We start from the raw sequence: 15,607 nt of genomic DNA, 5'->3' as shown, positions 1-15,607 counted from the left end.
CTCAAGACTACAAAGATGGAAAAGTCTACGCCTGGCACCAGGAGGGAGGCTACAATCGCCGCCGAGCAGCAGGCGCAGCCCCACACTACCAAAAGAGACGCTGGCCACGCAAGACATGGAACCAGGAACAGCGTAATCCAACATCTGAATCCGATCCCGCTTTATCAAGCGACTCTACCTTCTCCCAAGATGAGCGTTTTTTAGACGCACAAACAAGGGATGCTCCCCGACATCACAGTCACAGCTACCAACAACATCAACGAGGCGGTGTCAGGGGAAGAGGACGAGGCGGGGCAAGAAGAAACGCCACCCCGCACACTGTGGTCACCCGCAGCAAGAGCAGACGGTAATAAATATATCAGACTGTCCACTCTCCCCTGCACAGCTATCTGTGCTAAGTAAAGGACTTTCCTTTGTACCAACGAACAATGTGAATGCATTTAAGCTTAAAGTGGATTGTTATAAGTTTTTCAGACTCTTGCATCTTAGAAATCACTTTAGAAATGCTGATCAATCTGTACCGATTAATCCTATGAGCAAATTAAAAAAAGCATCTACATTTTGTCCTACTAGTACTTTGAATCCGACCTTGGTCACTTTTAGCAAGCTGGTTGAGCAGGATATACAGAAACTTGTATCATCAGACAAAGTAATTAAACGCCAAAATGTCACAGCATCGGAGCGAAAAGCTCTCGAGGAACTTAGTAAAAATGACAAAATCATTATCAAGTCTGCAGACAAAGGCGGTTCTATAGTTGTTCAGAATACAGAAGACTATATCGCTGAAGCTATGCGACAACTTGGTAATAACACTTTTTATAAACGCCTTCCCCAAAATCCTATTGAACAGCTGATGAAAGACAGAGACAAGATTCTGGATACTGCTCTCCGTGACAAAAGTGTAACTGATAAACAATATGAATTTCTTAAGGTCAATCATCCAGTTACTCCAGTTCTCTATTTGTTACCCAAAATCCATAAAGGTCTAACAAATCCACCAGGACGACCTATTGTTTCTGGTAATAATTCATTATCAGAGCCTTTGAGCCAATTTGTAGATTACTTTATCAAAGATACAGTCATAACATTGCCTTCATATGTAGCGGACACCAGGGACGTAATTAAGTCATTAAACATAAATATCCCACATGGTGCCTACTTAGTGACATTTGATGTTGAAAGCCTGTATACCAATATACCTCATGATGATGGCCTGGCGGCAATGTCTTTCTTTTTGGGTACTAGAGAGGATATTCCCACAGAGTGCTTACTTGGTTTAACAAATTTTATTCTGAAATCCAATTATTTCATGTTTGACAATAAGTTTTTTATACAAATCCAAGGCACAGCTATGGGGTCGACTTTTGCGCCCAATTACGCAAATTTATTTATGGGCCACTGGGAATCACGTTTTATTCAAAACGAAAATGCCTCTCCACTTTTGAAAAGGGTCATATATTGGAAAAGATATATTGATGACATTCTATGTGTATTCACTGGCCAAGAGAATGAGTTACTAGAATTCAGGGATTACATTAATTGTACACATCCCACATTAAAATTTACTATGGTACATAGCAAAGACCACATTGACTTTTTAGACTTGCGCATTTCTGTAGATCCCGAGGGACATATCAACACCACCATTTACCGCAAACCCACAGACCGGAATAGTGTGCTACACGCACAAAGTTACCATCCTAAACGATTAGTGGAAAACATTCCCTATGGACAATTTCTGCGCCTTAAGCGCATCTGTAGCGATCCGGTTGATTTTAAGGTTAAAGCTAATGAAATGCACACCAGGTTCAGACAAAGGGGCTATAAGGCATCCATTATACATGCAGCAGAAACCAAAACGAAAGATGTACAAAGAGAGACTCTTTTGGAGCCAACTAAAAAAGAGATTTCTGACAACAGAGTCACATTTGTGACAGAATTTAACACCTCTTCATATGAAATAAAGAAAATTATCCAAAAGAATTGGGATGTACTGAAATGCGATCCCAATTTAAATAACTTGGCCAAATTATCACCGAGGTTTTGCTTCAAAAGAGGTAGAAACATCAGGGACTCTGTTGTCACATCAATGTATAAGCCACCCACTGTGTCCACCTGGTTAAGTGGGGAGCTATGCGGCAACCACCCTTGTGGTAGATGTACGCACTGCTCCAACACCAGTACCACCAAGATCTTCTATCACCCACATACGGGACAGGAATACAAGATAAAGGGGTTTATTAACTGTAATACCACCCATGTGATTTATATGTTAAAGTGCCCGTGTGGTAAGGCCTATATCGGTCAAACTAAGCGCAATCTAAAAATACGCATAGCTGAACACAAAGCGGCTATCAGACACGGTAATATGGACTACGCTATTGCACGCCACTATAAAGAAAGGGGGCATGGCTCAGCAGCCACCCTCAAGTTCATGGGCATTGAGAAGGTTAACCTGCCACCTAGAGGCGGTGACATAGTAAAACAACTGTTACAGAGAGAAGCATTCTGGATTTACACCTTAAACACTATGGAACCTAATGGTTTAAATGAGAGTTTAGAACTCAGTCCATTTCTATAATTTTAAAGGTTATTACAACGTTGTTACCTCATTGCCCAATTTATACATTTAGATATTCTCCATATAATTGATATAAACGTGCTTTGCTTCTTCATTTAACCTTGGTGTTACCTGTTCCTCTATGCTTACATGTGGCCTAGACCTACTCCATCTGTGCCCATGCACCTTGTTATTTGTTATTTGTTTTAAAACATTGTAATTTGTAAATAAGGGTTTTCTGGTACCACTGTTGGTTGGTTGTTGAGACATTTATAAATATTTTTTATTATTAAGACATCTGCCATTTATGGAAAAAGATGTATTGTTTCACTTCAAACGTGTTTTATTTTTCATTGGTTTGTTCTAATGTGATGTGTATACTACAATTAGTCCACCCTCCCCTATATCTAATTAATTGAATGATTTATGACACGCCTGGGAGGGGCGGACCTATTCAATGAATGACTCTATAAATGTATGACACATTCACAGCTCTGTATGTATATAGCACCTGATGAAGCTTGACGAGCGAAACGCGTCGTGCTAATAAAAATCATTAATTAAGCAGTTGTCCATCGCAGTTCCCTGGAGTGATGCAGTCCCTTCTTATGGAAGGTTTTCAACTTTTTCTATAGTTTATGCATGCTGACTACGACTTGCACCTCATATGGGCCTTTTGTTTGGATGTGCAGGAGTCTCTCCTCTTTATATATATATATATATATATATATATATATGTACACAATTTATGTTCCTTTACTTATTATTGTTTTAACCCATTAAGACCTGAGGCTGATTCTAAACAACGTCTTCTAAATCCTAACAGTTTTCTGAAAAGCCTATGTTGCTCTATGCTCATACGTCAATTTGCATCAAGTACCCCCAAATTGAATGTATTTGGCTGCGGACCCCCATCTAGGTCGAAAAACCTGCTCTCCATCCGCTTCCTGTTTTCTTTTCTTTTTTCCCCAGAATCGGCTTTTTCTCTGCCTCCACTGCCTCGCGTTGTATGTGTGGATTTTTCAATCGCCGATAAATATACAGTATATGGGTTACTTTTATTTTATTTTCATGGAAGCACAGAAAGCGTGTCCGTGTCGGAGAACGATCGGGGGAGCGATCGAAAAATATAAAAATATTCTGTAGAAAAACGAAAGATAGCTGGCAGTGGTTAGTATTTTGGTTAAATATTCTTGGCAGTGAATGAGTTAAACTATGCGCATACATACTGCTACTTATCAGTGTGACGTTGTCTGATAAGCCCTCTATTTGACTGATGAACGGCCCAAGCAACATACAGTAGTTTACCAAGACCCCCCCCCCCCCATCTGACGACGTTGTCAGTGCTCTGTCTGTGCTCTGTTGTCAGGATTATATGCAATAAAATGTATAACGTATGTACAGTACTGTATGTGTGTGTGTGTGTGTGTGTGTGTGTGTGTAGTTTCGAAACTATTATGAAATATATTTTGTATTCTTTCCCAATCTCTCATTTACAATCTTTATCCATTTGTACTGTCCGTGGGCTATTCAAAAATAGCAGATGTACGAACACACTGTGCGTTATTAGAAGTATAATATTGAAAATACCTCACTATTTCCACTGTTTAAGAAATGTTCTGACACTTTATGAAATTCTTCGCCTATAATGGTGTACAGTGTGTAGTGACATATAATGGCCCAACATAGAGAAGCCAGGTTGAATGAGCCGGTTTAATATTTTTGGCTATCACCAACCTAACTGATCCACATGCTTTTTTCCATCTGCAGGTTCTACCACACAAGCCCTGAACAACGTGGTGATTGTGGCGCCACCTCAGAACGCCACGGTTGTGCTGGGCCGTCCGGCTGTGATGGAGTGCATGGCACAGGGTCAACCCAAGCCTCTGGTGTCCTGGAGCAGGCAAGGTATGGCTGTCTGGGGGGGGGAAAGTGGGGCTGAGTTACTAGGGCCCAAGGTGGAGGGGCCTTCATTATTTTATACTTTAGCTATTGAGAAATAGCAGATATACAAGCTCTGCCGCGCTACGAAATGACGTGAAAATGTGTGCAAATCTTTGAATATATGTATTTTTTTAAGCAAACATTTGTAACTCAAATTTTGCTTCTGGGGGGTCCCCTGGAACTAAATATTTTGAGATGGGGGTCCATGGCCAAATACATATCATTTTGGGGGTCCTTCATAATTATGAAAAGATTTGGCACAACTGACATGGAAACATAGGTTTTTCAAAAAACCTTGCACAAATTTTCAAGATTTTTCAAAAATAACAGATCTACAAGCTCGCAGCGCGGCACAAAGTTAAAGCACACCCCCTCCCCCTATAAAGAACATTCATGGCGGGCCCGCAGTGAATCCTTGTACCCAGGGCCCAGAATGTGGTGCGACACCCCTGGGTGCACCTCTTCTTCTCTCTTCCTCTCTGTCTGACTGGCTCTCACGGTCTTGTTTACGCCAACTTTACAAATGACAGCCGATGGACAGCCAATGACTGATTATGATCAGGAGTTGTGTCATTTTTTTTTTTTTAACAATAATTATGTTTATTTTATTTTTTATTTTATTTTTTAACTCTTATTGTGCCGATCCCGAACTAGTTCGGCTTTATTTGGACCTTATTAACGTTCGGGGTGCCGATCCCGAACTAGTTCGGCTTTTTTTTTTTTTAAAGCACCAGGCTAAATTTTCGAGCCGGGCCGCCGGCCGTCATCTGTTTACACGGCCCGCGAGAGCGTCGCGCCGCCGATATTTCCCATCCACTCCAATGCAATCCAGGATCTTTAGAGCTCATTTTCTCTGTTCCATGCATATCCATGAGGTGTGCAAGGTTTAATCACGGCTAAATCGCCGAAAATAGGGCTTCTAAAATGCTTGGTAGCCAATAGCTAACTTCAAGCTAACTTCATCCTGTTCCTGTTCATGCACAAAGGAAAGTGTTCAGGCGCGTCATGGCTGCGCACGGCTTGTACATATACAGCGTATGTCTATGGTGGATTCTATGGCCATTGGGAGCCCTCTAGTGGTGATTCTGGGCACTGAAAGAGTTAAGACACACAACAGATACATACAATAAAAGTACAAATACAAACTGCAATAAAATAACTCGGATGACATCACAGCAAAACAAAAACCATTAACATACAAAAGAATTACGGACAAAAGAAAAAAAACACATAAAAGTATTAAATAATTACTAAAATAAGAGCACAGTTACCATTAGTATCCACAGAGTCCTATGCCACTAGGCCGGACAATTAGCTGCAGAGGGTGTGATTACTCTACTCCTGATTCCTCTTTTTACTCATGCTCATAGTCAGGGGATATCTTAAAAAGTCCTGGAATAAATTCCTTACCAAATAAATCTTCACCAATGTGTTTGTAAAGGTGTCTAGTAACACATCTCACAAAGACTGAAATTCAGTTTCCCTAGGAGAATCTGTTACAGCTGCTGAAAGTTGGGGTCCCATTAAATTAACTACAGTATACAGGATAAAACACATCAAAATACATATGCTAAGTAGCATGTGAGGGGTCAAACTAGGGTTTTTTCATGATTCTGAATCCATTGCAAGCATTTGTTTTGCATGAAAAACATTCCTTGGGGTAAAGGCAGCTCCCACAAAACTGTGAAAAGTGATGACTCATCACTAAACCATAGTTTTGTAGGGGCATATTTAGCCCAAGGAACGTTTTTTTGTGCAAAACAAATGCTTGCAATGGATTCAGAATCATGAGAAAACCCTAGTTTAACCCCTCGCATGCTACTTAAAGTATATTTATTTTGGTGTGTTTTATCCTGTATAGTTAATTTAATGGGACCCCTTCCATTGTGTTTTGGGAATACGGAATCCGCAAAAAAAAAACGCTTTTCAGGCCAAGGAGAGAGAGGAGAGAGAGAGAGAGCAAGGGACCCAGTGGAGACAGTTGCGAAAATCGGGAAAAAAGCAACCCTGGTCTGAAAATAAATACAACACGGGTGGCAGTGAGGTGGCAACCTGAGGTTGATTTATTTGCTGAAAAACGCAAAAAAAACGTAAAAATGTTAGGTATTTGTTTTACTTTACTGGATGACAGCGGTTCCCTATGGAGACACAAAGGAGACTCTTTGTGTCTCCATAATTGACAGCATCATCATCAGTGTATTTTGGATTCATGTGTATTTTCAGACATCTGGTCTGCTCTTTTTTTCCCCTCTACACCAAACATCTTTGCCCAAAAAAAAACCAAGCTTGTAGACTGGCTATTTTTAGCTAAAGTTCTCCTCAGAATAGGGATGCTAGGGTTCACCTCTCTAACATTCTCTGCACGTCCCTGGTTCTCGAGGAACTTTTATTTTGTCTGCATACAGCACAGAAACTGTATTGTATATCGCTACAGCTTGCTGCATGCTTGCTCAAATATGTGTGTGATTGTGCATAATGCACATTCAAACGCCAGACGATGGAAAGAATGTATGATTGGTGCATATGTAATGTTCGCACTTAGGCAGACGTCAGTTGTCAGTTTTGCACAGAAAGCAAATCGTCACTGTCGGGCAGAAACCTCGTATCTCCAATTTTTAAACTTGTAAATCTTTTCGCAAAGTAAAGCACTGCTTTACACAACGCCTCACAGTGCGAGGCGTTGTGTGCTTGTAGATCGTCTGTTTTCACTAGTTTAAATCATTTTAAAAATGATAAATACAAAACAAACGGTTTTGGACATACAAGGTTTCCACCCGACAACGATGAAATGTAAATGAACACTTAAGCGTTGTGCTGTATATTTGACCAACCAAAACCATAAGCGATTTGTCCTGCTTTGTTCTAAGGCGAAGTCCTCTAAGTCCCAAAGGTCGGTAAAATCCAACTGAAGCAGGTGATAATATAGGTTTCAATTTTGTTTTCACCATCGCAAGTCGGAGCGCCAATGTAGTGAGTAGCCTTCTTGCACAGAATTGACATGCTGCTGTGCCACAACATTACTAAATTAGATCAATATATTATCAATAGCCGGAATGATTAGAGATTTTAACCATTCTAGCTATTGATATGGTTTAATCGTTTTAACATCAGAATAATGTTAAAACAAAATAGTCTAAATAAATACAGTTTAGTTTGACACAAAGTATAACCTTGTGTCACTGTTAATTGTTTTCCTGTTGTTTTATGTATGGGGACTGGAATGGGGTTGGAATTAGCATTCTTGTCAAATCCGGTATTTCTCAAATGATTTATGCACATGTTCATGTGTTTGTTGTTGAAATGCGAGCCAAATGTTTAGCACTATACTAGTAGCTGACTGTCTGTGTGGTGCATGTGGAGAGAGTTGCACTGTGTGGTGCATGTGGAGAGAGTTGCATTCAGCAACGTTTCCCTACCTTTCAATCCACTGATCTCCAGACTTCATTAGATATCTGTAATAGTGTGGACAAGTTGCTTGGTAGCATTGGGAGAATTTGGGACACAATGCTGAATGAACATTTGTATTATGTTGTTAGGACCTGGCGATATGGCTGAGATGGATGTTGTTTCTCTATCTCTGTCTCTATCTCTGTCTCTATCTCTGTCTCTATCTCTCTCTCTGTCTCTCTCTCTCTCTCTCTCTCTCTCTCTCTCTCTCTCTCTCTCTCTCTCTCTCTCTCTCTCTCTCTCTCTCTCTCTCTCTCTCTCTCTCTCAAACATACAAGCACAAGCACACAAACAATGCAATCGTAGCAGTGAGAATTGTCAGTTGTTGTTATTATGAGAAGTCTTACAATGGAGGCACCGACTGCTCCCCAAAAATCCGACTCCTATGCTGAAATGTTACAGATCCACCTGCTGGTCAGATGGCGTCACTGCATGACCTTTAGCTGCAGAGCTGTTCTGTCTCTTTGTTCTGTTTCTGAGGCCACAGTGCTCACAGCGCTGTGCTTGTAGATCTGCTATTTTTGAAAAGTCATGAAAATGTCTGCAAATCTTTGAATATATATCTTTTTTAACTCAAATTTTGATTCTGGGGGGTCCCTGCCTGGAACTAAATATTTTGAGATGGGGGTCCGTGGATTTGAAATATTCAAAGACTTTCAATTTTTTTCAAAAAATAGCAGATCTACAAGCTTGCAGCGTGGCACTCAGGGCCACGCTGTGAGTTTGTATATCTGCTATTTTTCAATAGTTAAAGCACAAAATAATGCATAATAAAGCATTCCCAATCTGAATGGGTTAAAACCCCCCCTCCCCCTGTGAAGAACATTCATGGGGGGGCCAGCAGTGAATCCTCGTACCCAGAGCCCAGAATTTGGTGCGACACCCCTGGTGATGATGTCTTTCTTTTGTGTGTTGTGTGACCAGACGGGAAGCCCATCTCCACGGACGTGGTGGTCCTGGAGACCAACCTGGTGATCCGGGACACCAGGCGTCACCACGCCGGCGTCTACGTGTGTCGCGCCAACAAGCCCAAGACCAGAGAGTTTGTCATCGCTGCCGCCGAGCTGCGCGTCCCTGGTAATGATGTGCACTCACATTACAGTAGTGATGAATTACAGAGTCCATTTCATTGCTGTCGGGCAGAAACCTCTTATCTCCACATTCGTATTTTCCGTAAATGAATGTCCTACTTCAGTGGTCTTCAACGTTTTCAGGCCAAGGACCCCTTAGTGGAGAGAGAGAGAGATGAAGCAGGGACCCCCACAACCTTTTCATAGATTCCTTATAGTTTAATCGTTTGACAGCACAATCATCAGTGTTTTGGCTAAAGTTCTCAGAATATGGACGCTAGGGTTCAAGTGGTTAATATAAAAAACAAGAAAGAAAGTTTCTATCACACAAGGATTTGGAGGCCCACCTGTAGTAACTCTGAGGACCCCCTAGGGGTCCCGGACCCCCTGTTGAAGACCCCTGCCCTATTGATCATATCACAGCGTCACACAAAAGCATCAGATCTACAAGCTCGAAACACGGCACAAAGTGATGTGTTTTGGGCTTGATCTGATACTTTTGATGCTGTTAAATTGGAATCCTGAAAAGTAACAGTTTTGGACATAATGAGGTTTCCACCCGACAGGGACGAAAAGGGATCGAAAAGTTGTTTAGTGCAATTTTGTACGGAGCAAAAAAGTGAGTTCCTTTTTAAATTACACATTCAAAGTTGAGTTGAACATAAACATAAATAATAATAATAATAATTAAAAAAAAGTAAATATTATAATATATAATATTATTATTAAAAAATAATAATGATAAAAATTATAATAATATGGTGCTATTGCAGTTGATGCTCAGGGCAGACTAGACTCAACAGCACCTCTCTGGTATCCATCCATCCATCCATCCAACCATCCATCCATCGTGTGTGTGTGTCCTCCCTGTATGGGGCTCTACTCCCTGTGTGTGTGTGTGACCCTCCCCCCCCCCCCCTCCCTGTGTGTGTGTGAGAGAGAGAGAGAGAGAGAGAGAGAGAGAGAGAGAGAGAGAGAGTGTTGCAGTTGATTTTCAGGCTAGACACAACAGCACCCTCTTTGGTCAAGCAGTGTTACTCCACTAACTCCAGGCTACAGACCCACAGACAGACATACATACATACATACATACATACATACATACATACATACATACACTGATACACACATGGCCGTGCGTGCGTGTGTATGTGCGTGCGTGCGTGTGTGCGTGTGCGTGCGTGTTTGTTGCAATTGATGCTCAGGCTAGACTCAACATCAGGCTACAGACACATACACGGATACACACTCCTGCATACACCTCAGGCTACAGACATACACACACGGCCATTCTAAGGAGCGGCGTCACCACCGCTCAAAAATGCCTTTGTATGTTATTTAGCAAAGAAAACAGACCTAGTGCATTGGTTCTCATAGTGGGGTCCTTTGGGGGGGGGGGGGGTCCAGGGGGTCCCCAGAAAAATGTCACTGGTTGAGAAGTGACAAAATGTCACGGTTGAGAATCACTGAACTACTATGTACTGCAACCCCAGTTACTGGTCCATTAGGTTCCATTCAATCACCCTTCAAGTGACAGACAGACCCATAAAGGGTCATTTTGGACCCCTGGTGGTCCCCGGTCCTTATGTTGAAAGCCAGTGTTTTTGGGTGGGGGTACCATTCTCCTCACTGGCAGGTGATCAGTACGGTACAGCAGTAGTGGCAACACAGACATGTGTGCGGGGAGGGGTTAATTGGCATAACGACCCAATTGGGAAATAAATAATTGGCTACCTTTCATATTCCAGTTTAGTTGCTGACCGTTTGTAGTGTTTTTCTGTGTGAAAATTAGCTCGTAATTCGTTTTTTCAGCTGATTAAGTCTTTAATGTCAGTCGTTGCTCGTGGTACACGTACCGTAATGACCTTTTGAACGAAGTTTCTAAGTGGAAAAAAAGTGAGGGAGAACAGAGCCTGGTACAGTACCTTGGGGTTTTAAGGCAATAAGCCACCATCAAAGAACCTTTGATGAAACGTTTATTTAATAAAGACCTTTTAGCTTGTGATAAATCCAGGCCTGGCAATGAGTTGTACATGTACCAGTGGGAAAGAAGTATTAATTGTTTTATTATTGTTTTCATTTCTTTGCTTAACCCAATAAAACGTTGGAAAGCATCCGTGTCATTTTAGATTTTAGAAATGGCTATTCAAAAAATTGCAGATGTACAAGCTCACAGCGCCAAGGTTGTACATCTGCTATTTTTGAACATTTTCTCACTCAACAGTAAAACACCAACATAAAGTTTAAGTGTATAGGGGGTATCTGAACATTTCTAAAGTGACAATTTAAGGACTTTTTAATACCTCTAAAATTACAAATTAAACATTAGCCAAATTGTCAAATATTATAGGCAGAAATTGTGAAAATTAGCTCGTAATTCGTTTTTTCAGCTGATTAAGTCTTTAATGTCAGTCATTGCTCGTGGTACACGTACCGTAATGACCTTTTGAACGAAGTTTCTAAGTGGAAAAAAAGTGAGGGAGAACAGAGCCTGGTACAGTACCTTGGGGTTTTAAGGCAATAAGCCACCATCAAAGAACCTTTGATGAAACGTTTATTTAATAAAGACCTTTTAGCTTGTGATAAATCCAGGCCTGGCAATGAGTTGTACATGTACCAGTGGGAAAGAAGTATTAATTGTTTTATTATTGTTTTCATTTCTTTGCTTAACCCAATAAAACGTTGGAAAGCATCCGTGTCATTTTAGATTTTAGAAATGGCTATTCAAAAAATTGCAGATGTACAAGCTCACAGCGCCAAGGTTGTACATCTGCTATTTTTGAACATTTTCTCACTCAACAGTAAAACACCAACATAAAGTTTAAGTGTATAGAGGGTATCTGAACATTTCTAAAGTGACAATTTAAGGACTTTTTAATACCTCTAAAATTACAAATTAAACATTAGCCAAATTGTCAAATATTATAGGCAGAAATTGTGAAAATAGCGAGGCGTTGTGAGCATGTAGATCTGCTATTTTTTACAATGGAACCGTGTTATACAAAATGTTATGCCTCAACTCTTAGTGCTCTTAGGGTGGGGGGGTCCCCAGTTAAAATATGATTATTTTGGGGTTCACAGCCTAAAATGGTTTGAGAACCCCTGGTTAAAGTAACAGTAGAAATATCACAACAAAATAAATTGAAAGAATTCTCTGTTTCAAGTCAAACCCTGTATAAAAGGAGCTCTCTCTCCTCCCGCAGCCCCTCCAGTGATCCTGCAGCCCCCAGAGACGGTGTCCCTATCCAGGGGGAACACGGCCAGGTTTGTGTGCAACAGCTCGGGGGAGCCTCCCCCGGCCCTGCACTGGCTGAAGAACGGCCAGCCCGTCAGGTCCTTCAGGAGGGTGAAGATGCAGAGCCCCGGGGTACTGCTCATCAACCAGCTGGCCCTGGAGGACGCAGGCTACTACCAGTGCATAGCGGACAACAGCCTGGGTAGGGCGAGCGCGCGCGCACACACACACGCACACACACGCACGCACGCACGCATGCACACGCGATGGCTGGTTCTTCGCTTGCGAAGATCATAGGAGGAGTTTCGAGTTTGGTGTCCTTTCGCTTTGCTTTGAGGAGGCAGGCACGTTGAATCCATATAAGCCGATTCTTGTCCGACAGATTTTCTTGCAACTGGTCATGCACGCACGTACACACACACACACACACACACACACACACACACACACACACACACACACACACACACACACACACACATACACACACACACACACACACACACACACACACACACACACACACACACACACACACACACACACACACACACAAATCAATTCAATTCAATTCAATTCAAAGGGCTTTATTGGCATGAGAAAACATACGTTTACATTGCCAAAGCAGAAGTGTACACAATACAATACAATACAATACAATACAATACAATACAATACAATACAGTACGATACAATACAATACAATACAATACAATACAATACAATACAATACAATACAATACAATACAATACAATCGGAACAAAACATGTACAGTGAAAGGAGTGTAACAGTTTTTTCATGCTTCAAGGTTACATGCAGGCAGAGCAGGGGTATATACAATGGTCTATAAGGTGGTTGGGTTTCATTTGATATCCTTCTCCTATCACACACACACCCACAGGCCTGTTACAATTATTACACCATTGCCTGGTCGTGATTATTTGAGATAATCACAATTACTTTTAGCATAATTGTCAGAATTGTTCCGTCATTTATTTATCATATCTGCACTGTGCCGGTGTTTACCCTTAACCGCAGTTATTTGTATGATGACTATGTCATTGATGGTGCCAACCCTAGGTACGGCCTGTGCCACGGCCAAGCTGACGGTCATCGTGAGGGAGGGTCTGCCCAGCCCGCCTCGCCACCTCTCTGCCACTCCTCACTCCAGCACCACCGCCATGCTCACCTGGGACAAGCCTGAGTACAACGCAGACCAGATCATAGGCTACTCTGTGCACTACCAGCGCGCTGCAGGTCTGAGTGTGTGTGTGTGTGTGTGTGTGTGTGTGTGTGTGTGTGTGTGTGTGTGTGTGTGTGTGTGTGTGTGTGTGTGCGTGCGTGCGTGTGTGAGTGTGTGAGTGTGTGCCTGTGTGTGTGTGTCTGTGTCAAACAGCTACAGTATAGTTGTAAAAAAACAATATTCCTTGGCATATCTTTTCAAATGAGGGTCCGCGGGCAAATACTGTATATTGTGTCAATTTGGGGGTCCTAGACATGAAAAATGTTTGATAAGCAGTAGTTTAATGCAGTGGTTTTCAACCATTTTCAACCATTTATTTATTCAGCACTTAGCCACGGAACACCATTTGATGAGATTTAGCCTCTCAGACTCATGAGATTCCATGCTGCATTGATGTTGGTACCATAGGCGAGATAACAGGCCAACGTTGATCAAAATAACATTCCTCTACAACATTCTCTAATTATGTAGACTTCTTGTAAATTAAGTAATGCAGATGTTTAACAATAATTTTACATTTCAAGAGTTAAAAATCTATAAGGGTGCATATGGTTACCAACTCTCCATCATGTAGCTGGAGGCCACCTGGAACGCCCTCAAGGACCACTGGTGGTCCTCGAACCACAGGTTTAATGCATGCCTTTTCATTGTGGTGCTCAGGCTCAGATAACATGGAGTACCAGTTTGCCATGAACAACGACACCACAGAGTACCATGTGAAGGAGCTGCTCCCCCACACCGCCTACACCTTCTACGTGGTGGCCTACTCGCCCATGGGTGCCAGCCGGCCCTCCATGCCGGTGACCGTGGAGATGCTGGAGGATGGTGGGTTGAAGCTATAGAAGCTAAGATCAGTTAAGATCAGATAACAAAGTTTTTTTGGGGTGAAAAAATGTGTTACAAAATAGTGGGATAAAAATTAAAGAAGAAGATAGCAAAGTATGTTAATCTTAACTCTTTTACTGCTTTGAACGAGCGCGCTCGTCCATTTATTCAAGTAGCGCACGGCCATGAACGAGCGGCCGTTTGTTCGTTCTCTTCCCTGTCTGAGCACTGTGAGCAGATAGATGGGTGGCGCGGGTCTCTGCAACAGCTGCAGCTCAAGTAACGCTAGTCTCAAATCTTGACCACACATAAACAATAATGGCGGCAGGATCACTTTTTATCTGATCGTTTTCTATGGCTGGATCTAGTTTCTCCATTTTTATGCTCTAAACAACTGGTGCGAGCGAGGGACAAACTTCAGCCTTGTTGGCTGTGCCCGGCCCCAGCCATCTGTTTTTTTTCCACGACTCGATGACAGATACGCCTGTCTTTTACAAAAGATTGCGGTTGGCAATAATGGATGAATATCTTTCGATAAAATCGCAAAGGTAAGCTACTTTTAAGCTACTTTGATGGCAGTTTAAGACCTTTAATCCATAATGTGGCAGTAAGAGAATTACATTTGTTTGATTCTTTTTCTCGGGCTTGATAGCTCTGTGGGGAGGTTAGCTTTCTGAGGCATATTTTTAAGGCTTCACACACAGTGATGCTGAAATGAGACCTGTCACCTATGACGTAAAATTCTTTATAGTTCATCCTTAATGTTTTGCATTAACACCCACTGCTCTGTAGCATCGCTTTTGTTTGGCATCCTTCGCCTTTGCTTTTTCATTCACTCAAATGTGAAACATCTCAAACAAACAGTATTGTTATTGCCAAAATTCGCCCGTGGGGAGTTTTCTTGTGGCCCTGGAACACATTCCATATTCCTTCCCTCTCTCTCTCTCTCTCTCTCTCTCTCTCTCTCTCTCTCTCTCTCTCTCTCATCTCTCTCTCTCTCTCTCTCTCTCTCTCTCTCTCTCTCTCTCTCTCTCTCTCTCTCTCTCTCTCTCTCTCTCTCTCTCTCGTACAATAGATGTCCATTCTAAGCTATAGGTCCTAGAGGACGATAATGGACATTATGTCATTTTTTGTGACATAATGCATTTGGATAATATCTGTGCCAGACCTTTATACTGCTCAGGACCATACTGTTAATGGACCACTTCACAGATTTTCAGCCTATCTTCGTTCAATCGGTACTCACATTGCTAATTATAAGACCATTTCTGTCTACTTCCGT

General features: G+C 41.8%; 1 protein-coding gene across 1 annotated transcript in view; it reads left to right on the top strand.

The window, feature by feature from the left end:
- Window positions 1-15,607, top strand: part of igdcc4 (immunoglobulin superfamily, DCC subclass, member 4) — a 158,359-nt gene that overhangs the window by 108,692 nt on the left and 34,060 nt on the right. The window contains 5 exon segments of the mRNA XM_080730184.1: window positions 4,331-4,468; window positions 8,876-9,028; window positions 12,225-12,458; window positions 13,338-13,514; window positions 14,161-14,325. Coding sequence (XP_080586310.1) covers window positions 4,331-4,468; window positions 8,876-9,028; window positions 12,225-12,458; window positions 13,338-13,514; window positions 14,161-14,325 — 867 coding nt within the window.

This window comes from Nannobrachium achirus, assembly GCF_963921795.1.
Source record: "Nannobrachium achirus genome assembly, chromosome: 7".
NCBI lineage: Eukaryota > Metazoa > Chordata > Actinopteri > Myctophiformes > Myctophidae > Nannobrachium > Nannobrachium achirus.
This window is presented reverse-complemented; position numbering and strand designations above follow the sequence as displayed.